At 42.5% G+C, this 24,415-nt stretch overlaps 1 protein-coding gene across 2 annotated transcripts in view; it reads left to right on the top strand.

Moving 5' to 3' along the window:
• The first annotated feature begins 15,223 nt into the window (after positions 1 to 15,223).
• The window catches only part of LOC118789477 (fidgetin-like), a 48,608-nt gene continuing 39,416 nt past the window's right edge, over positions 15,224 to 24,415 (top strand). The window contains exons 1-2 of one of the 2 annotated variants that reach the window (XM_036545916.1): positions 15,224 to 15,374; positions 16,264 to 16,294. In XM_036545916.1, coding sequence (XP_036401809.1) covers positions 15,267 to 15,374; positions 16,264 to 16,294 — 139 coding nt within the window. In that variant the 5' untranslated portion in view covers positions 15,224 to 15,266. The remainder of the gene's footprint in view (positions 15,375 to 16,263; positions 16,295 to 24,415) is intronic. The other variant, XM_036545917.1, reaches the window with a different exon arrangement.

The following is a 24,415-nucleotide window of genomic DNA, read 5'->3' as shown; positions in this document are numbered from 1 at the left end:
ACAGCACCCGCAAGTATTTCCAGTATCCACACATCAATGAAGTTTGGCAGGAATATAAAGCACTACAGTGAACTGGAGAGAGCTTTGTTTTAGCATCTGATGAATTTAGGCACTTCAAGTTACTGACAAAGGCTGTTCACTTCAAAGCCAAAGCCTCATGAAATGCAATGTAATTATAACCTTCGTCTGGCCATTTCGGCTTGTGTGCCATCACTTCAAAACTAATAGTAATATCCAGCCTCTGCACAATAAACAAATAGGCCCAAGCAGATAGTGTGTGATGAAGGAGAGTGGTGCTGGCCCAGACATCTTCAGTCTCCTTTCAGACCGTTCCCATGGGGCCCTGCGGGAGCCGGGGACTCTGACTTAATCCACACGAACGCTATCCGCAAGCCACTGAACCCTATTTGAGGACCGCCAAAGTATACGGAGAAATAGACTTGAACGGAAGGCCCCGGCAAATTCGATTTTGCCTCTGAGGCTGTCCGCCGGCGGGGCGGGAGATCGTTCGGGTTCGGGGTGGGTAAACAGACTGCTCCATCACTCAGAATGAGCCAAAGGCGAAGGCAGGGATTAGCGCCAATCAGGAAGGCACAGAGTTCTTTTAAAATGCCAGGCGGCACAGCCGGAGAGAGAGAGACCAGCTCTTCAAAAGCGCATGCACCAAGTTGGGTGCTTTTTTTGTTTTTTATTGCTCAACAGAGTTATAAAAGCGATAGCAGCCCAACTGTGCTCCAGTGCAACAGGAGTGATTCTGTAAACCTGCAGCACACCGTGCATGTAGATGGGTGCTGGATGCTCTTTGATTTTGATTTCATACTCAGGGGTAATAACACTGCCCATCTGCTTCGCCTTCACCGTTCTGCTGACTTGCCCCACAGAGCTTTGAGCCACTGGGCCAGATCTATGTTAGCTTGGCTAGCAGCTAACAGGGTTTTACAAACACATTATAGTTCACACTAGTGATGAAAATAAGATACAATACGTATACACTCGCTACGCTGGCTCTTGCTCCTTGCTGCTTTAACGGTTCCAGTGATTCTCTTTGTTAAGTGTTCACCGTCTGTGAAGGCGTAGGAAGCTTTACATTACATTGCCGTTGCATTGAGTCAGCAGATGATCTTTTTCAGAGCAACTTCCAGCACAAAAGAACAGAAGTGTATCCATTCAAGTCGAATGAGCAACAGCGTCAGACCAGGCTAACAACACCCCCAGACCAGTGAGGGCAAGCACAACAGCGTCCAAACACTACCACAGCTTGTGCTACCCGCACACACTCATTTTAATATCCGTTTCTAAGCTGTTGTGCTTTGAGATACACCGCTCCTGCCCCCCAAGTCACTCTGTTAACAAGGGTGCTTTCACTACCCACAATGCATGTGTGCTCAGCACACATCAAACCAAAAAATCAAAACCGTTCACAAAAAGATGGGTGAGTGTCATTTCGCATTTTTTGTTGCAGACTCCCCCATTATACCTTCCTGTGCCTCCTAGACATTTGATGCTGATGTGCCGTCATGCAAATGTCCAAGAGTGTGAAAACGTACAGGATTTAATTGAATTTTGTAATGAAACTGATGAAAGGATCATTGAAACTAATGACAGATCGCTTCGGCGGCGTCCCCAGGTGCCGGGACAGCGATTTACTTGGGCCTCTCAATCCGGTCGGAACACGAGGGCTTTTTCAATTTGATCTCGGTAGATTAATGTTGTTTTTCAAATTTTTTGAGCTGGTCTCAATTGCACCGTGCTTCTGTTTGGAGATGCGACAGCTGTGGTGGGCCAGCGCGTGGAAGATCTGTGTGAGTCTGGTTATTAAGAGAAGCCTACTCCAGGCCACTTTACTGCGTAATTCTCCCATCGGCAGTAAACGCTTCCAGAGAGGCCGAGCCTTCGAGTATGAAACACGAGCATTAGCATGAGGGTTATAAAGTGGAGTCTATTAGAATATGTCACCAATGTATCCAGGGACCATTTTGCACACCGGTATAAATACATCATTTAATTACAATAGCCGTATTACTTTGTGTTTCCAGCGATGTAAGTGTTATTGCAATGAAATTCTTCCACAAGCGTGAGCCATTACTTTGGGCTGTAAGCGGCTGGTAAAGATTTAGTACGGAGGAAGAGCGGGGGTATTTCACCGTTAATGGGCTCCATGGAAACAGGCTTTTATCCGGGGTCCCAAAGCAAGGACGGAGTGATCAGCAAGGCTGGAGAACGCCCTTAACATCTGCTGAAACTCAAAATGTTGAGGAATCATAAATCTAAATTTGGGAGTTAACCATGTAAAACAGCTGTGACAGCAGCAATAACAGAGCTAGTGTACAATGACACAGCCGCGGTGTTTAAGTAATAGAAACAATAACAGTGCTAGTTAATAATGACACAGCCATCATATCTCAGGTTTATCTTCCCTCAGCACACAGCACTGAATTTTTACATAAAAGAGTCCCTGCGGGTATACAACCCTGTTTTACTGATTATTTCTAAATACATCAGCACACATTCCTGATCTTTGTGTTTGTTTGTGTGTGTGTGAGAGAGAGAGAGGAGAGAGAGAGGGAGCAAGAGAGGGTATGTGAGAGTGTGTTTGTGTGTGAGAGAGAGAGATGTAGAGGGAAAGAGATTTGTGTCAGATGTAGCGGAAAATATTTTGTGCCAGAATAAGTGTGTTTGTGTGTGTGTGTGTGTGTGAGCGAGTGTGTGTGTTTGTGTGTGTGTGGATGTGTGAGCGAGTGTGTGTGTTTGTGTGTGTGTGTGTGTGTGAGCGAGTGTGTGTGTTTGTGTGTGTGTGTGTGTGTGAGCGAGTGTGTGTGTGCGCATGTATGTGTGAGAGAGAAGTGAGAGAAGTGTGTGCACGCATTCATTTGCGGGTGTGTGCATGTGTGTGTGCAGCGCGGTTTTCAGTCGCTCTGAAGGGGAGATAACACAACAGCACAATGGATCAGACCTGTGCTGGAAGTGCCTCTCCTCACACCGCTGGTGGCAGCTAGATTAAAGAAGCAGCTGTCAGAACTCAATAGCTTCTGCTCAGTCTCTGTCCATCACTGCTCTCCAGATCCACTGAGACAATTACCTGCATCCCTCACTTTTTCCCCTCACACTTGACAGCTTACGTACACTGATGCTGCAAAGCAGATTTTTTTTCATGGAAAGATGTATCATCAAAAAAAACTGATTTATTTATTATTTTCTTAATTTGTGCATGCCTGTGCTAAAAATGAATAGATGATTAAAAGTAATACTCACTCGTGCAGGTGAGCTTTCTATTATTGGCACTGTGCTTAAGTGCGACTGGTAAGGCAATGCTCAATCACAATGGAGGCACTAAAGCTGACGAGAGATGCTTACACTAATTGAACGACCTCAGCATTGCCAGACTTAATGAGGAGATCCACTCCAATATAAAAAGGATACAGGGGGAAAAAATGTATTTCATTGCGCGTGGAAAAAAAAATCCAACTCTGACAGTGGCGCACTAAATGATGACCAGCGCTGCTCTGAGTGACATTACGTAGTTAACTTCGGCCACCTTCGGAGAGATCCCACTCTCGTGGAGTTTGTAATAAAACGCACCATGCCGAGCGGGTCAGAACCTACGAAAGGGGTCGGCAGTCATGCTTTTTACGGCTGCAAAGCGTTATCGTTTCAAGCCAGAGAAAAACATGATGGGATCGTTTTTACAGTGAACAAAACTTATGCAAAAAAGGGTTAAGAGCTTTGGGAATACCCTGACTGAAGCAGTGGGGGGAAGAAGGACACCAGTAAGCTGATCAAACAAATCAAAGCCTACAGCCTAATCCTGCAACACAGACATCTTCTGCAAAACTTACTGACAAAGCCAGCAGTCCTTCCACACAGTCTGCAGTGCTTTGGTGTCATTCCTATTCACCAGAGTCTCAGGAATGAAACTGTTTCAATCGGCTGAAGGTAATCCAGCCGGCGGTATTGGCCTGAACAGGTTTGTATTGATATGGAATAAACTCTGCCTCTCACAAATTGGCTTCTGTGGGGAGAGGGGGCCGGTTGCCACCAGCTCTCTGTCCTGGTAAACGGCTGCTTCAGACTCATTCTGAAATTGGACGATTGAGCTCTGAAAGCGTTTTTCACGGGCAGCGGGAGTGGCTCTGTGTTATTTGTTTCTGGAAGTGGGCTCGGGCGTGATGGGAACTGACTGCTCATTTGTAGATAAATCGGATGAGCAGTGTTCCCCCGTGAGAGGAAGTGTGCCATAAACGTTGAACACGCACCGTTGGGACTGATAACATTTTTCACCGAGGTTTTTTCATCCACCAATAATTATCGTTAAATAATACGGCAATAATAACACACAGATAAATTCCGTAAGCGTCTAGAGCTCTTTATAGTGTCTTTATTTAAATGGTGAGCTGTATGATGCAATTTTCTTCAGACTGCCAGAAAGCGAATATCATATGGCTTCTATGAAAAGGCATCTGTTGCTTTTTCATATCACTGTTTATGCTTTATTTACCCTAGTCCTGTTTTATTTCAGTCTTACCTGCCTACATACACACAAATATCAATGCTTATATACACGACAACCCTGTTAAGTCTATTTCACTCTGTGCTTCACTCAGTAAAAAAAGTAAAAAAAAGGATAGTGATAAAATGGGAGAGACAATATGCACTTCATGTTAAAAGAAGACTGTTTATCTGTAAAACGAAATCGCATGTTATGTTCAACTTGAAACCAAAAATTAGGAGAGTATCTGAGTGACAGGGTCTACAACCTCACAGCCAGGAAAACTTCCACCAAGTTCTAAATTTCCGTCAGAAGCTGATATTTCTCCCCTCTTGCAGAAATATCCCCAGCAAACATAACTTTTTATAGTACTTACAGTACTGTAGTATAGTACATACAGTGATATTCCAGGAGAGGAAATCAGATCTCTGAGTCTGAGTGTTAATTTACCTGATGTCTGACAATACACTCTCACAAACACAAACAATATGCAGCTGTGTCGTACACATCGGAGGAGTTTATGACAAACCGCAGTTTCACTGATGTGGTATCTCTGATTTCATCTCTCACTTCATTCCTGCATTGCTTTGACAGGGCGCACGCCGAGCTCCAAGCGCTCCGGTCTCTTACTGTAAAGAGCGCATCAGAAAGCAGTGAAGCTGTTGAATATGCCAAGTGAGGATTCGCTGAAACGAGGCGCGTTCAGCTGTGAACATACCCCCCACTCCACTCGGAAGAACAGCCCAAAGGTCATGCTTCATATTTAGCGAGAGGGGTAACTCCGGGTTTGCGCTGATGGCGTTTCAATCATGTCGGCTGCTGGGGACGGAGCGGAGGCCTGGTCCCCCGCCTCCAGCCAGCGCCGGCCGACGTGCCTGATCCATCACCGCGGCGGCCGCTGTCTGGGCTGGGGCAGGCACAGGTAGGGGTTCTGAGATCAGGCCTGGGGGTGAGAATGAAATCCTGCAGCTTACTGGCATCCTGCCAGACTGTACTTAGAATCACTGCCCTTCACCTGTACTGCACACGCTGGAGCTTCACGGTCACAGCAGCACAAAGGCGGGCCCCTCATATACACATATGTGTGCGTGTGTGTATATGTACAACATCAAGGTTTAAGGTTTGCATTCTTAATTCTTTGGTGAGTCTTTAATGAATGAACTTCGAAGATAGAATTATTTTGTAGATTAACATATAAAAACATGTCGGTAAATAACAGGGACTGGGTGAGTTGTGAGTAGCAAAGTGTTTATTTTGAAGCTTTTAGATCTGCGGGATTTGCTGAGGGAGAAACTGATAATAACGTTTAGCCAAGTGTTTAGGCTCTGCCAATATTCCAGAGCACAGACAGATGGAGCTGGCATGTGTGTGTGTGTGTGTGTGTGTGTGTGTGTATGTGCGTGTGTGTGCGTGTGTGTGTGTGTGTGTGTGTGTGTGTGTGTGTGTGTGTGTGTGTTTGTGTGCATTTAAAGTAAGCAGATCACAGCTCATTCATCTGAAATTTGTTTTCAGTAATTTCAGCATGACTCAGTCTGTATCGGTCACATTTTTAAAATCTGAGAGCGTCAGCATATGAAGTGTGACCTGTCTCCCATAACATGCTGCTTGATGTGAGCTAATAATTCTCATTCTGACTCTCATAGTTCTAAGCCATGGATCCAAAGGGTCCGCAGAGTTTATTTAATGACTGGGTTTTTAATTACAAACAGGATGCTAACATCTGCAGTCAACACCTCCCTGTTGAAATAGCTGTATTTAGCCATAATGTATATGAGTAATTTGAGACCAGACATATTTGTTATTAAAATCCTGGAACACAACACTGTCATCTTTGCAGCATTTAATTGACTTACTCTGTGTTATTCAATACAGACAAATTTAGTGCAAAGGGCTGCTGATCGTTGGTTACTGCTTAACCATTACATGCTCAATGACATTTCAACAGATACTGCCACACTGATTGAACCTTTGGATTATTTTCATGACTTTGGCTGGGATTTAATGAGTGTTTGTCCTGAACTTTGATGCACATTTAAATGGCAGCATTATACTGTGATTCCTCACAAACACTGTGGGGCAAGCTGAGCTGTCACTGAAATGACTGAAGAGAATTTGTAGTTTGCAGTGAAGAAGACACGCGTTTCTCTGCCAGTCACAGGTAAGGACGCATGTTGACTGAAACCGGGCTTTTATCACGAGAGGGGCACCTGGCAAAACAAATTAGTGGGTATTTCCCAGTGTCAGCAGTCAAAAGTCAGCTTCAGCTCAATTCTGATTGGCGAGCGGCCTCACGCAAGTCGACGGTAATCTTATGCAATTGGGCCGTTGTCTCACATTACCTGTGATTGGTCCACGCAGCCTGGTGTCGGAAAGTTGAGGCAGAAATTTGAAATGGCTGATTGCTCCTCACCAGGATTCTTTCCCTCATCTCAGAGGAGTATTCTATTATCTTCAGCTGGGGGTATTCCAGCAGAAACCGCTTTCAAGCCAAAATCTCCCGGCCGCCAGTACAGCTCTGCCAATTTCCAAAGATCTTTGTGTTATTTTATTTATTTATTTTTTTAGTTTCTATTAGTATTTTTTACAGCAGGTCTGGGGCAGGCAGGGGAATAGAATAAAGCACTTTGGTCATTTTTTAAAAACACAAAGTAAGAATGGAAGGAAGGACTTTAATTAACTTGGGGGGAATGTTTCAGGAGCAGGGCTGTAATTGTGTGAGTTTATTGATGGTCAGTAATCAGAAGTCCTCTGTGAAAGAAGGCCTCTCCTGCTTGCTTTCTCTTCTGCCCCATTCGATCCTGCTTGTTTGTGATGAAGTGACAGAGGTAACAGGCCCCAGCTGGTGCGGGTACAGTCAACATTTCCTGGCCAAAGCACGATGTTTTCAAAATAAAATCCATATCCTTAAATTGAAAAAAACATACGGTAATAATCAACAGGTAATACTTTGATTAGATATTTGATTTTATTTGATAAAATTTTTGATTAATTCAGCACTCATGAACGCAGCTACCCTGAGGCTAGGATGGCAAAAATGTTCTCTGGTAATATAATGACACCCTGTCGGTAATTCTGTGCCTTCCTTTTACCTCATTACAATTCCAATGAAGTGTTGTTCTTCAAACCAAACTTCAGGATCCAGCCTCATAGAACAGTTTATAAAACGGTAACAAGTCCTTTAACGACTGTGGCGATTGCCTGTGCTCCAATAAAAGGCTGTTAATTTATATTCTAGAGACAAATCAGGACTCATTTTCTATCAGGTCTGTGCATCTATGCAAATCGCTTTAAATTAGTCTGAACGTGCATGTCTTTTTTCTCTCTCTCTCTCTCTCTCTACAATGAGTCTGTTCCACCTCCACACTGCAGAGGGAGATAGCTGTGATCTCCTGTTGTGGTCTATGTGTAGAAGCTACTACAGGAGCTGCAATCTATTCAATTTCTGCATTTCTAACACTGTAATTGCAAATTCCGCACATTGTGACCTCACAATGGCACGATGCTGTGTGCGCTGTCCCGACCAATCATTCGGCTGTCTTCATTACACCTGCCATTTCTACATACTTTGCTTTTGTTTTTGCGTATAATTCGGCAAGGACATGCATGCCACTGTGGATTGCTGTTGCTGAGGGTGAGGCTGGAGGCCCAGAAACACGGAGCTGAAAGCCAGGCACTCCATTTCACCGCCCCGCCGCATCTTTTGAGTCCTGTTGAACCGCATACTTCACCGAGCTTATACGTTTGATTGAGTCCGTCCAGCTGAAGAGCAATTGTATCTAGAGAGTAAACCGCAGGGATTTTGTCTGGCCGAGTAATCTTCCCCCCGGCATTGCGGCGGGTACCTTGGCAGGCCCAGGCAGGATGGTTATTGTAAGCTGCCTCTCTCCCTGCACCTTGTGGAGCATGACAGTGGCTGTACTTCAGGAGAGCGGTGAATCGGGCAGTAGCATGCCACGGCCTGAATCTCGGCACTGCAGAGGTCACCACAGATATTGGGGCAGAATTTCAGTCCTCCAAAGTGCAAGACAACGTCAGAACTGTCTACTGTAGAAATAAGATCACTGTTGTTTCTGTGAGCATGTTAATATTTAAAACAATAAATGCATATTGTAAAAACGCATACATTGGCTCAAAAGAATGTGTATAGATGCATATAAGCTTCTGTGTATGTGTATCGTGATTTATCTCAAACTGATGTATGCATACATGGTTTTTTTAATAAATTTCCAAACCTATTCATTATGTTTTGCTAATAAATGAGACTATCTGGTTTGAAAAACACCAGTCGATAGCACAGAACTGTGACACTGATTCTCACTCATCACATGAATCACAGACCACACCGTATCTTTCAGCTTCAATTACCCAGCGGCCCAAATCGAACATGAAAGCGATAGTGCCGGTGATGCACACATTCTTTCATTTCAGCCAGCGTGAGACTCTTTGTTTTCATGATGGCCCTGAACCGGTACACAGGGAACCTACTTGAATTTCAAGTACACGTGGCAGGCCCCCCCACCTCAATTCCACCTCTCCAAACGTCCCGGCTCGAACCTTCAAAAGTGTCAAATTCACTTTAAAAATGTGTGTAATCTCCAGCCAGCCCGCTCTCGTACGAATTCGAGTCATAAACGCAAAAGGCCAACTGCAGACCGCCGCGAGTGGTCAATGACAGGCCCAGCCTCACGCTTCCTGCTGGCGAGAGAGAGCGTGTGCGTTTCAAGTAGCTAATTGGATGGATCTGGGCATTCGCTTAAATAGTTCTGCTGCAAAACAAAACGTGTTTTTTTTTTTTTTAATGCCCATGTACATCATGAAGAAAGTGACAATTGCTTATCTCCATGGAGATCAATAATGGGCCTGAGATCATTGTGTAAAGTGTCTGCAGGTTTAACGCTGATAGAATGTCATTATTATTTCTCTCTAATGGCCGTCATTATGCACCAACACTGATTGAATTGCATTTGTTACCTGTATTTGAGCTGAGTGGAATAATTATCATTTAAGTGTCTCCATTAAAATTCATACACAGATTTTGATGCCCGGACTTCTAGCTTCAAAAATAACTAAAATATTCCTTGAATGTGAAATGAATTGCATTATTACCCAGCTCTGCTGTAAATACCTGATTAAAGAAGTGGCTGTCAATGTGAAATTTGCACATAGCCTTTTATCCTGTTGTGTGGTCATGTCTTAAAAGACCCACACATAAAAACATAATAGTCATCCTTTTCTGCATTTTTAATATTTAATTACAACAGACTCTTTAATAAAACATATTCATTTTAAATTGGGCTTTTTTCCCCAACCTCCTGTGCCAAATCTAAAATAATTACTGTGAGCCCATTGTAGGAAAACATCCCGATATCCTCCTGCATTAGTAGTTAATTTATAATTTATAAATGATATTTGCCGTTTAAATCTAATTAAAATGCCTCAGATAAATAGTATGAGCATATCCTTCAGGCCTGTAACACATTAATTATGTATGTATAATTTATGAAAACTGTAGTGTTCTCACACATTAGTACTGTTACTGTGATGAGTAAACCCTGTCCAACAAAGTGGAAACGTCACTTAGTCGCACGCTCGGGTAACAGAGAGACGATCTTATTTGGTGCATGCCACAATTATGCGGACCGGATATTTGTTGACAGGCATCATCTTCCTGAATACTATTATGCCGTCTCCGCCAGATGTCAGTGGATGATAAGTTAATACGTATTTGTCTTCCGAATGACTAGCGATATTTATTGCCGTTATGCTGAAGTGCTGCAACATTACACGACTAGTCAGCCATATGTCATAGGACTGCTTCATAACAACGTTTGAGTATGGAGTTATCCAAGCAGTTCAGAGATATGGCTTAACAAATATGCAACCCCCCCACCATTGCCCAGTGCTCGTTCTAAACACCAAACAAGAGCATGTCACGTCTCGTTCTCGGGTTTATCAGACCCCACTCCCGCACACATCCACCCAAGTGGAATTAATTGTGTTTGTGTTTCAGGTAAATACAGAGCGAGGCCCTAACACAGCCATTCTGCTGTAAATTCACAGCTGCGACCGAGTGCTGAGCAAAAAAAAAAAAAAAGAAAAGAGGGGGGAAAAAAAGCCAGCGGAGTGGGGATTTGGTAAGGCCTAATCAATCACTGACAGATTACTGCTAAAGCCACTTCCAGACCCATTAAACCAGGACAAATGCAGAATTGCAACTGAACAACTTCTAGTTTTAAGCCAACAGTGGGACTTCCTGGTTATTTATCAAAGTCGTTGGCAGTAAGAGGCATGCCTGGGCGCACGATTGTAGTTCACAGCAGATAGAGCTGAGAGACAGAGCTGCACTGAAAGCAATGTTTATGCTCTCAGCTGTGCCGCTGTCAGCCCTGTGGAATTTACTGTAAATCACATCGCTTTTATTGCAAGATTTAGTAGCTTATCCTCTGTGGGCTCCATTCACTTCAAGCTTGTCCCCATTAGGATGTTAGCCTCAGTCCATAAAGGGACTCGGCTACACATCATCAAACAATGCGAGAAACCTCCAAACCTTTCATTTTGCCATCTCTCTCTTTTTTTTTTGCTCTTCAACAGCCATTGAGTTTCAATTTGCTTTTATTTTCTTTTTAAGCCTCTCATTCTTGCTTTCACAATGTCACTTTTTTGTGTGCAGACATACTAGAAGGCTGATGTAAAGGTTTATAGATATATTAGTGCATATTACCCCAGAGTTCCTTCTAGAAAGACACCACAGCTAAAGTGTGAATGATTTTATGGAGCGATCTTCCTTGCACAATATGAATGGTTTTGACAATGTTGTGTGATACTTAATATTGAAGGTTACCCTCTTTACATTTAACATAAATGAGAACCCAAAAGAATTTGCCTGAATGGTAAAGACACACTACCCATACCTACGCCTGTTTGATCCTGAAGATTAAAGCATTTGATCTATATGACAGCAGATGAATGTTTACATCCATTGTTCTGTAACATAAATGCGTCTGACACACAATTCAAACATTGAGATACACAATGACTGACTTCTTTGAAAAAAAAAAATCAATATGATTTAAGACAGACTCTTTTTATGCCAACGGGATTGCTCCGTTCAGTGAGAATGTTTAATAGCTATCTATTTGATTAAACACTTTGCATAACACATAAAATCGTGCTTTGATAACAGCCATTGTGCGGCCTTTCCCCAGCTCCCGCGTTCTGAAGGGAGAGAAGGGAAGAAGCCTGACTCTGGCTTGTGAAGCAATCAGAGGTGACATCAGAGTCTGCAGGCAAAAGGTTAAAACGCAGCCAGTCACGTGACCCAGTAAACCCCTAACCCCGGTGCTGAGGAGATGAACAATTTCACCGCGGGGGGAAAGTCTGGGCAACAAACAGCCCTCCACAGCCGCGCATTCCTGTTCAATCAGAGAGAGTGAGCTCATTACGAGCAGGCCCACACCATTACTCCTGAAACGCTTAATGAGTTAAAATCTATTTAGATTAATGTAGCAGTTAAATCAAAGCTATGCCAGCTTAAATACCACTAGGCAAACCCCCGCTCACAGCAGCCTCTTTCTCTTTAACTAATAATCTTTGTAGCCACGTGTGTATTCTGTTTTGCGTGGTTTCAAATGCGATTCTGAATTGAAACTGGTTCATTTAAAAACAAAATCACATTGACAAGTCAGCTCACAAGGGTGTATTGACCTGGAGGTATTTTGAATGGCAATAAACATTTTAAAGCTCTTGGTGAAGTAAGTTGTTTATGGGCTTTTGGCAAAGCAGTCGACCCTGAATTAGGAATAAATAACATCATAACTGGCAGTTATGATAACAAACATTCTAAAATCCAAACTAACCCTAACCCTAAAATCCAAATTTTTTTTTTCACTCGTAACTATTCCACTGACAACTCATAGTGTATTTAAATGTAGACCATACTGTTACAGTCTGAAATGCAATAGCCTCCCGGAGTATCCCACATATTTGTTGTTTTGAGTGTATATTTTCTGAAAGACTGAGACAGGAGGAAAGCAATTATCCACAGGACTGCTTTCCTCAGCTACAGTGCGAATCCCGTTTTAATGCCTCATTCAATCAAAGCAAACCTAAATATCAGATATTTACAGCTGGAAAACAAGTCGCTGTCGCGAGCTGCGAAATGATCCAGCGCTGATAACATGAGGGAAAACACAAAGGCCTCGGTGCAACACTACTTGCTGCGCTGCCTGTGTGTGCTGATGGGAGTGAAGTCAGAGAGCAGGTAGCTCTGCCTTTGATGCTAAGCAGTCCTCCTCACAATCGCAGCCAGCCTCCGTGTCTCCGAGCGTCAGGCTGAGCAGTCTGACTGCAAACACAGTACCTGACGCCTCTGAAACGGCCGAGTCCCCGAAGGGCAAGGGACTCTCGCGCTCTGCTTCCTGTGCTGTAGGCACGCCTACTGCGTTAAATCAGACGGGGATGAACGGAGTAACAGCAATAATTAAGAGACGCTTTCCATTCTGATGTGCAAGGTCGTGTCCGTTGCACTCTCACCCCGGGCTTTTTTATTTGTGTTTTTTTTTTTTTTTGGCATCACAATGACCCCCGGTGATAGCGGGTTTTATAAAGGTCATGCGGAACAGGGCCGGCCTGCGAGGTGAGTGTGCCGGGATCGGCTGTAGGGTGTGCTGACATGCTGCAGGCAGAGTGCAGGCTGGCATCTGAGCAGAGAGATTCAGAACCGCCTTCCTGCCGACGCGGCGACAAAAGAGATGCAGAGCCGGGGGGCTGTGGCGTCTGGGCCGGGAGAAGGCCGACGCGGCGCGTCAGTAAACGCACATCCGCGTGTTTTTTAAATGACCTCCGGGCCGCAGGAAGCCCGAGCGGCGCCGTTACCAGGCAGCAGGTGAGGGCGGCGCGGGGTGTCACCCCCGGCTCCACCACTTATAGGCACAGCCAGGATTCTCCCATGATGCCTTTGGCCAGCCGCACGCCTCGACCGGGAGATTAATAGCGATCCTGATTACATCTACTGTGCTGTCTGTGCTCCCTGCTCTCCTGTCTGCTGTGTTTTTACACACTGTACCATAGAGCTAAAGCGAGGTAGGGGCCCTTTTTTTGTCTGTTTATTGATTTACTTCCCAATTTCCTTTTAAGACGAAGAAAACCAGCTAAAGAGACAAGAGAGGGACCCTGCCTCTCCAGCCGCAGTGGGTATCAGCTGCGCAAGGCCAGGCCAGCGCAGTAATTATTACCTTGGAATGTGCGAGCCATCATTTGTTAGGCCGGCTGAGCGTTTGAGTGCCGGCTGCCTTTGGGTAGGAAATCTCCAAAGAGAGCTGCAGAACACAGGAAGCAGCTCTGGCAGCCTGCAGGGAGAGCTCCGGGCCGAATCAGTGCACCGCAGCGCGGGCCCAGTGCAGGACTCTGAGAAGGCAATCTGAGACTCGGGGTGTCAACTTCCAGATCACATGTCAAACCGAGGTTCTGTCTGCAGTCCCAACAGACCGGGAGAGGAAAAAAAAAACTCTCTAAATGAAAAAAAGAGAAAAAAATGAAGACCAGACAGGATCTTATTGTTAAAATCTGATTATGAAAGATGGATATTACATACATATATATATATATATATATATGTGTGTGTGTGTGTGTGTGTGTGTGTGCACATACATCCATACACAGACACACAGACATATATGCTTAAACAACACAAATAAAATCATTTAAGAAAAATTTTCTGTGATACAGGTAGATAGATTTCAGAAAAGGAAAAAAAACGTAGCTTCAGTTTAAATACTTTAATTATGTAATATACATGACAGCAGAGTAGATTGAGTGTTCAAAGGCTGATTTATATTTAAAACAATGAACTTTAGTTGACAGTCATCGTCTTTGATGTCTTCTTCAAACCATGTCTCCCCACTGATCTTCTAATAACATGCTATCTGGGACATTTCCACACTAATTAGGACTGAAATTATTAATTCTGCGCGTGCTCTATAATTATCATTGGGAAAGACATGGCACGGCCATCTCGCAGGGTGTGTGGGTGTTGGGCAGACCTGCACATGAACACTCTGCGCTGCAATGCAAACAGAGACAAACACACTCCGCGCAGCCATTGGCTGAAAGTAAACAGCACTCCCGGTTTCGCTTCGCGGTTTGAGTCATTCCGCGTTTTACTCGAAGCAGGTTAATGTACCGAGCGAAAGCAGCCAATGAGTGACCTCGGTACCCTGTTAATAAAATAAACGTTGTTAATAAAATGAAATAAACTGTATTGACTCATATTGCTATTCACAGAGAGTTCTACATCTGTCCCCGTCAAAATGGAGAGTGACCTCTGACATTGATCAATGAAAACATACCACAGTTCAAACTAATATTGTAAACGAAAGAGTCTGCTTCTCGCATTCACTACATTTTTCTGCTGTCCATCATTCTGAGACTGAAATAAACAATTACCCGATATTACTGGACTTCATTCTTAGATACACATATGCCACTATGTCTTCTAAGAATGCAGTTGACAACAACTCTTTTAGCTACCGATTATAGTTTATTCTTAACCACACACAAGGTAGGTTTTTTTTTAGTTGACAGCCGCTGCTACTGTAGTATCAAATATATGCATATAGCAATGTGCATAAATACCGATGTGAGACTCAACTGATTTGAATTTGGCTCCTTCGCATGACGCATGCGCAGTGCGGGGCATGCTGGCTTCTCCAAAGCAGCTGTTTTGGGTTTGAAATTCCAACATGGCAGAGGCTATGGTCAGTCTTCCCTTTACTAACTTGGAATGGTTTCAAATCGAAAGCATCCTCGATTAAGCCGAAAACCCATTCATCAGCAAACACATCGGATCGATGTTACTCTAACCTCTGACGCTGCCCTGCCACGCATACAGGTAAGACTTTAATATGAGGATATCCGAGATCTGGGCAATTAAAAATACCGAAGCAATTCCAACGTAAGAGCGACCGCTCTCATTTTATCCTACCCTCTCCTAACCCTCGCACGCCTCACCCAGAATTACACATTTTCTTTCTAGTTCATAAATCCACCATGTGCAACACATTTAAATAGACTTAGTTACATATCGCACAGCGTGAGACGAATTTGGTGTCTGATAGGGTTTGGAAAATATCCACACGCGTATTTTCCTTACGATTCCCGTGTTTGGTATTTAATGAGAAAGTGAGAGTGGGGTGGGGTTTAAATTGTTGCAAAGTAACTTTTTTTCAGCGACGAGAAGTTCATGCATGTATCATCGTTTTTAAAAAAAAAGTTATGGTGATCACTTCAGGCATAAAGCTGGGAATTAGATACAATGTCACTGGCTCGTGGAAGCGGCAACTGCAGGCATATCATCTATTTTTAAAGTGGAGGGGGACGCCGTGGTGGGTGTATCGTTTCCTCAGAAATCCAGCTAGCGAAAATGTGCCTTTTAATGGCATTTGCAATGGTCCGACCCTCCTCGTACCACTCTAGCCCTTAGTAGTTTTCAGCGGGAGCGAGTATAACTGACATGGGCTTGCATTCGTGGCCATGCGTTTTTCCCCCATCTCTTTTTTCACTTGTTATCCGAAAGAGCTTTTGTTGGTGTTGCTTTCCCTTAATTATATGCATGTAGGTTAACTGAATACCTGACGAAAACGGCCCGCGTTTCGAGGCTGTGAAATCTGATAGCCGAGAAGGAAGAGTGGTTCTAATGAGAAGCAACCTTTGGAATCTCTCCTTGTGAAAATTTCGATTCAGCCTTTTTTCTGTCTCTTCTTTTTCCCCTGTTATCGCAGCGAGAAATGCTCAGTAGCGGCAGTGTTTATGGTATGTCAATTTTGGGATCTACTTCACTAACTAGCTACAAAATACGAATCGTTTCATGTGTTGTTCGGCTTTCCTCACATGTATGCTTGACAGTTTCTTGTTAAAATGAATGGTTGTAAGGATATTTTTGTGTGGTCATTCGTATGTGACTGTCAGTGTGTTTCATTATGTTTGTGCTTGAGACTTTACATTGTGATGTTATTTCATACTTTTGTCCTCATTTCAGTATTTTAACTCAGTTAAATAACGTATTATTTTTAATGTATATATTTAGTAATGCATTCACTAATAACAATAATATGCTATATCTGTATTTTATGATAATTTTGCATGACTTATTGCAAAGGCCTGTTCAGTACGCCAGTTTACATGTGTTGCCTGTATTTCCTATATTTTAAGATGTTTTATTCATATCGGTACAGTTGTTGAATTTTTCTGTTGATGTTGCCATGATAGCATTTTCTCGGCCTGCATCAAAAAATAGTTGGCAGGGTATAAAACGCAATCATGTTGCAGTAGTATTTTCTAATTTATCTGCAGAACCGATTTCCCTTTTCCTGCCAAACAAATAATCAACAACTGATTTGATGGAATTCTCGCACCTGAATCTTCTGAAATCAAAAGGAACCTTTGTGTAGATGTTTGTTTTAAGATGCACATAATTTGCGAGCAGAAATGTTTTCGGAATGAGCGTGGAGGCTCTCTCTCGGAGCCTTTTCTGCGCGATGTGATTACCAGATGGGAGATTTCCCCTTCCTCGTGTTAAAGCTCTAATATATATTCAGAGCAGATTGGTCAACTCGCCTCTGATGAGCAGGATATCGCATTTATACATTTTAAATCGGGGGCAGCGAGCACCGCCGAGATCTGGATATCTGATGGGAAAAATGTTTTCCCCAGACCGATACTCATTAAGAGTGTTATTGCCAAAAAAGGATTCGATTCGATGGACGCATTTAGGCTAGTTGTCTAAAGTAGACGGTCAGTGAGATCGTGACCGTGTGTGATCCGTACGACTTTGTTGTACGTTTTGTTGTTGTTGTTGTTGATATTGATTTAATGGCATTGCTGGGGTTGTAAATCAATGTGAATGTACCGAAAAACATGTCACCGCGTGTGTACAACAGCCACGCGTTTGTACAACTGCTTAGCTGAGTTTTTCCTAAAAGCAAAGATGAAAAAGTTGAGCCTTAACATTATAGGCAACGTTTGCATTAATTAGCCCCCTGAAAGTGTTAGTCGTGCATGCCTGCCAATCCCTGGAATATGTTGTTGATAGTCTTGCACTTGACGTGTAGTGTAGGTGCTTGCGTTGTTTTGAAGTGGCGGTCCTTTCCGGGCATGTCATTTTCCCCGATTTTCAATTCGCTTGTATTTTTGCGACGACGTGCAATGTCCCGTTCACTCAGATTAATTTGTCATGTTTTATTTCAGTTCCTCCGATTAGTTCGCCAAGCTGCACAGAACTCGGTAACATCACATTACGTCTGACACTACATTTGGATCGGTGTGGCTGCAGAGTAAAGTGGGGTACTGTTTGCTGTTTTTCATATTAAAAGTAATTATAGGTAGTGATGCAGTATTTTTGAACTTCAGGTGAAGCAGACGATTAACACATCGTTTCTTCGACGCAATAGAATCAAACTGCGTTTATTTTGGTAGAATACTTCTATTATACAAATAATTGCGATTCAAGTATTAAGTACAAGAATATAATGCGCATATATATATTATAAAACATAATATAACATAATATTTCTCTGATTTCATTGCAATAAATGATCATCATTTCGGAGACACTCATTAACAAGGTGCTAGATAAGTAAATACATGTTGTTTGCTCCGGCTTTACGCTGGTGTATGTGTTAATTGACGAACATGGTAAACATATTTTAAAATAATTGTTTTGAATTGAATGCTCCTACCGTCATAACACCAGTAATATATTCTGAATATACTCCTGCAGACAGTTCATTTGTATATATTTTAACACTGGAAAAAAAAAACCGTATCAGCAGCTGTGAGCTCAAAATGTGTTTTCATACCTCTTCAGAAACGACAAAATTGAACATTCATCGAGCGAGAGAGAAATATGTGCGGAAAATTATGAAAAATAAAGGCCGCAACCGCGTTGTTTTGTCCGTATGAGTTTAAAATCACAGAGTATTCGCGTGTAATATGCTTCTTTTCTTTAAGTGGTCATCAGTGTTATCCCTTTCTGGTGAAAGTGTGTTTCAGGGCACCCGCAGCTGTTGTGGCTGTTGTTCACTATGCCTACCAGATCAATTCAGAAACAAAAACAACTATATACCATACCTTACTATCACAGCCTGCATTGCTTCTTACAGAAATCTATTGGTAGTAAAAATTGCAATAAATAGTCTTTAAGAAAGGATACCAATTTGTTTCCAGTGTCCAGAGTGTTGTCTTGAAATTAATGGGCTTGGTGTTTTCTGTTGATCGCTTCTAGCCACACACCTTGTTGTAGACATGGGATAAAATGCTCTGTTTTGCAGTTTAATGAGTGTTCAGTAGGCAACAGCACTGTTAATATGTCGGATAATAATCTGACAATTAGTATTCACTACTCCTAGTACTTTGGAATGCAGACGGCGTTAAGTTCATGTGACTGTCTATTATGAGTGTTGCTTATCTAGTCAAAGAGGTTTGAGTGGTAATAAGTTAAGCATTATTAGGGATTAGTTCATTCTAGCAGCCAGTGTTAAAAGGCGGGCTAATGACATTCATTTGGGGGCAAAAAGGGCCAGCTGAATTTGTTTTCTGGTTAATATTTTGCTATCCAGGTTATTGGAAAATAACTGTGACGGTGACAATCAGTTTTCTTCAGATAATTGTCTTCTCTTAGATCTGAGTGGATGTGTAGGTATTTTTTTGGTGGAAGGCCTGCTGGTTCGCTCCATGTGAAGTCCTGTAATTTAGCTCTCAGGTTAGGATGTGCAATGCAGTTGCGTCCAAATCGCGGGGAGTGAAATCTTTGTTAGTCCTGATTTAACCCCGAGCGCTCCAAAATAAGCATGTGAAAGGACATGACAGCTCTGTCTATGCCTGATGGCGACGCGCTTTATGATAGCGATCTGAGCTGGAAAAGTTGAGTTCAGTGGGACAGGCACACGCGATGACAGACGCCAGCCCCACCTCTTTTCACCACTGGCTGTCACACATGTTGACATGCGAGGGAAGCACTTTGGTCATACAGCCAGATAAAGAGTTACGGAAGCAGTAATGTCCCTCTGTCACACATACAGAGGCCGTGAATGTGGAGGGTTTACATTGCGTGGTTTTGTTCTGTACCTCCAGTTTAGAATATTTTTTTAATTTTTATAAGAATGGGACACACACTCATACATTTGTATATATGTATATGTATATGTATATGTATATGTATATGTATGTGTGTGTGTGTGTGTGTGTGTGTGTGTGTGTGTGTGTGTGTGTGTGTGTGTGTATGTAGGCATGTAATTTATAATTTTCTGTTTTTATTTTCTGACACATTTCCTGAGGAAAACAATATATATAGAGTTCAAGATGCATATTTGAGTTTCTTAATTGCATGTTGCACTCAGATCATGCTGTGTGTATTTTTTGTTAGATTTGTCTTTCTTGGATTTGCATAAGATTTGGCACTCCCATGTCAACTGAGAGGGAAAATCCAACAGAGTCCTTTCGGCAGCTGCCCAAATCACTTTGTACTTAGAAAGCAACACACATTTGTCGTCATGCTCTGACTTGGAGCAAGCCGTGCTCTCTCAAAATAATTTTAAACAATTTCAGTTTGCTATGGGGATAAAGGCAACAGTTGCATTAATCATCCCACATTTGAAATAATTTGCTTGAAAAAATGTCTTAAGCTGTAGAAACCCCTTCATAGAGCAATAAAATGTTGTATCAGCAGAACGTAGACATAATGTTAAATCTTAGTCTTGGTGTTAAATTCCCAGATAACATTTATCTTTTCACTTGTATTATTCAATTGCAATCATTAAATGCATAAAGGAAGGCTGTGATGGAGATATAATGCCTGAACTGGTTCCAAATAGACTGACACACCAGCTGTACATTCTAACCCGCCTTTGTTTAGAAAGTTACAGGGACTCTTATAGCTATGTGCAAAAAAAAAAAAAAAATCATAATCAGCCAGTACGTTCAAGATTATCTTTAAATTGCTGATGGTGTTCTGGAATGTTCGAAGGGCTGAAATTCTGTGATTCCTGTATTCCAGAGCCTGGGTGCAGTCACATAAATTACCTTTCGGCTTGAGCCCTGGTGTGTGTCTTGGGAATATTTTAATTTTCGACCCTCTCGTGCTTATATTCTTTTTCCATGGTCGTTTCGGTACCTATGTGTGAATTAATATTCATGCTTGTTTATTTTCACCCCCAGTTGCTGTGGGTTGATGCCAGAATGAAATGAATGTAATGCGGGGCTTCTTTAGCCACGGAGGCTCAGGGTTGTGCTGCCTGCTTCAGCAGACAGTAAAAAAACTGCTGGCTTTCATCTGCTGAGTAAAAGGCTGTTTTGCCTGAATATCCACTTATCATAAGGATCAAACAGTATGTGGTCATGGCGAATTTAAAAGTGTGCTACAGTGGTATGTTTGCTGTGGTAAGGTTTACAGGATTTGAAATGTGGCGCTCCAAATTTAATAACGGCTGTAATTGATTTGTAATGCATTTACCCAGCCCTGTCATAATACGAGCCTCCGAATCCTGATGCCTCTCTCGGTAAATCGATAGCGTAGAGAGCGGCGGTGTGGCCGGTGGGCTCGCCAGTGAATTATACGGCATGTCATATACTGTGACTTCCCCCGCCGTCTGATATAAAAAGCAAACGCGGGGAGCCGCGGCTGGCGTTCTGATGGAATTATAATTACGCAGCGAGATCTTATCAGCGTCTGTGCTGTAACCTCGCCTTCGGAGGAGCCCGGTCCGCCTAATTGACAGTTGTACGCGATGTTATCCATTATGTACATAATGTGTCATTTTGTCTTAATCTAGCTTGGGGTTTTAATAGCCCCTGACAAAGGGATAATGAAGAGGATAATTACGATTATTGAAAGGCGTCTGCATTACAGTTTTGGGTGCGATGCCTGTTTTAACAAACACACGGCTTGAGACTCTTTTCTTGGTAAGATTTATTAATTAATTTATTTTATTTTTTGACTTGCCTGTGACACTTGAAAAGACTGCATATATTGGCATATATTGGATTGGCGGGCGGGGGGGGGGGGGGGGGGGGGTACTACCTTTCCCACGGGGATTATATAAATAAATCAGACTGACAGTATTTATCACATTCTAATGTTGGGCATTAAAGAAAACCTCCGCCTAACTAAAGTTACTTATGGGCAGGCGCTCCTGGGAGTGCTGCTGATCTGTTTAAACTGATGAGGCAGGCAAGCGTTACAGACGGATACATTTGTCAGTCTCTGTTGCAAATATTATTCATCCTCATATCTGGAGTCCTGACAAAGCCGGGCTCAAATGAAATCAACACGAGGTTGTCATCTTTAAGCAAATATGTTAAGTGTTGTCTTTTGTGCTTTTTCCATTTGAAAAGTGCGCTAGACCCCGAGGGAGGCAGACTCATGCAAATAGAACAAATCCCATTTCTTCTGAGTGCTGTGTTTTTTTTCTCTCTCTCTCTCTCCCTCTCCCTCTCCCTCCCTCTCTCTCTCTCTCTGTAGTCTCCTCTCTCCCTCATGGCAGCTTGCTATGTTATCTCTGTGTGTTTCTCTGTGCGCTGACAATTCTTTCAGTGTGATCTAAGTTAGGGTGCATTAGAAAGTGGAAGCAGCTGTCTGTTGCTATACTGAGAGACGTATTTGCTCTACTGCAAAGATGAAGGACCGTGAATCCTTGACATCTCCCCCCTCCCCCCCCCCCCCCCACCCCCAAACCTCCCCCCACCATCTCATTTAGAACCAGAGACTGTCTGCTTAGACAGGGTTTTTTTTTTGACTGACAGCATATGGCATAGACATTTTTTTTAAAAAAAATAAAATGGCATATATGTCTGTTCCCCGTGTCTGGCAGGAGCCTCCATCGGACCCTTCCGGTGTCTGTGCTCTCTGTCCTGCTCTGATATATGGCTGCTGTTGAGAAAAACATTCCAGCCTTTAGCTTCCATCTTGATAAACTTAACAGGAATAGTTTTAGTCCAAAGCAGGTGCAGGTGTGAATACAATATTGTTAGGTAACCAAACACATTTTTTTATAGACTGAAAAAACCTGTATGTAGTTGATATAGGTATAAAGTCATATTTATTTATAGACAGCACATTTATTAATATAAATACCCGTGTGTATGTGTGATTTGTGTTTGTGTGTGCATGCATGCGTGTGTGTGCATTGTAATTTTTATTTTCTTTTCATTTTTTGGTGAAGTTTTTTGTTATAAAGACTGATAATACACAAATATATTAAAATATATTTTTGATCAGTGAACAAGCTTTATTTACAATTTCAAACACAGCCAACTGAAGGTATCTTTCTTTGGGTTAAGACACGTCTTGGAGAACAGGAAATGGCTCATTGGACAGTCAGTGAAGAGTTTGGTATTTTGGGTTAATGGTATGTTCTCAAATGTGATGTGAGTTTTTGTGAGTAGGTGTGGTGGTGTTAGGGGTTTGGTGATGAGGGGTTTGTTTCCCGGGTTTGTGAGCCCTCCGTTTCAGGCTAGGATGGTCTGGTCTGCAGACACGTGGGAGTCGGCTGAATCCAGCCAGTACGTCACCGAGGGTGGCATGCCTGTGCATACTCCCTGCCAGCACTGCAGCACACGTACAATTATATTAGCAGCAGCAGTGCTGCGTCTTATGCGTCCTGTTTTATTTTTTTTCTCACTAATACTGCTACTACATCGGAACATTCTAGTAAATGCACCATCCCAACACTCAGGGATGTGAAAGTGAAGTGCATATCACACAGCGCGCTCTCTCTCTCTCTCTCTCTCTCTAGGTCACAAGAGGTGACATCAGGAACTTTACACTTGCTGTGGTACTGCATAAATGACCCTTTTCTCAGCTGTGATGCATGTTTACAGGCAGGATTGCCGCAAAAGCCCGGTTGTTGCACGTCTGTATGCATAGCAGCTGCTGCTGTTGCCCTGGTGGAACACCATGATGGAACAGAACCACAGGAAGTACTGCTTGGGAATTGTGGCTAAAATGACTTTTTATAGCCAACGTGTGCATTCTTTTGCTGCCATCATTCATATTTGATTTGTATCGTTGTAACAAGAAGTTTTAAAAGAAAAAGAATTGTTGAAGTCTTAAGACTAACAGGGCAGCCATAGCATTATTAATTTTAGCTACCATGGTTACCATGGTTAGCTTGTAGCAGACCATGGTGGAGATTGCTGGAGACTAATTTTGTAAATATCTGTAATAATTTCTCCATGTCTTTTGCCTGTCAGTTTCCAACAATTGACCTGAATGTCAGATCGGCCTTTGTTGGTGGAGATGAGAGAATTTTTTCTCTAGTATTTCATAAAAGTATTACCTTTGTTACAAAATGTTTGCTTCTTATGTGCAATAGGAGCCCTGGACTTCCGTGATCACAGCATAACGGATATAATTCCTGAATGGCCCTTCGGAGGTGACGTTATGCCCTTCTAAATTGGGCATGTCAAAACAGAAACAATTTGTTTTGAAAGGCCACATAATTTGGCATCTGACATACTAATGACAACTGATATGATGGATCAGTGAGTCAAATGGGAACTGTTGCTCATAATTTTTGCTATGTGATGGGTGGATGTAGCCTGTGTTTTGTTTATTTATACTGCAAAGATGAATTGGAAAGCAAAAGATTAATTAGCTATAACTTGTCATCATTCAAATTCAAAGTATTCCTTAAAAAATTGCTGTCATGAGAATGACACTTTAGGTGGAATTTGCACAATACCAGTGTAGAGAAATACATGTGTTATTGAAAAATCTATATCGCCTCAATACCGTTTTAAATTGTTTTATCACTGAATTTGATTGCTATGTTTAAATTTGTTGTTTGTTGCTTTTAATGATATGTATTGTTGTTAGTAGCATTAATGTTACTGTGTCACTTGGCAGACAACCAGGGCATAATACAAAGAATTTAAAAT

Source organism: Megalops cyprinoides, chromosome 14, assembly GCF_013368585.1.
Source record: "Megalops cyprinoides isolate fMegCyp1 chromosome 14, fMegCyp1.pri, whole genome shotgun sequence".
In the NCBI taxonomy this organism is placed as follows: Eukaryota; Metazoa; Chordata; class Actinopteri; order Elopiformes; family Megalopidae; genus Megalops; species Megalops cyprinoides.
This window is presented reverse-complemented; position numbering and strand designations above follow the sequence as displayed.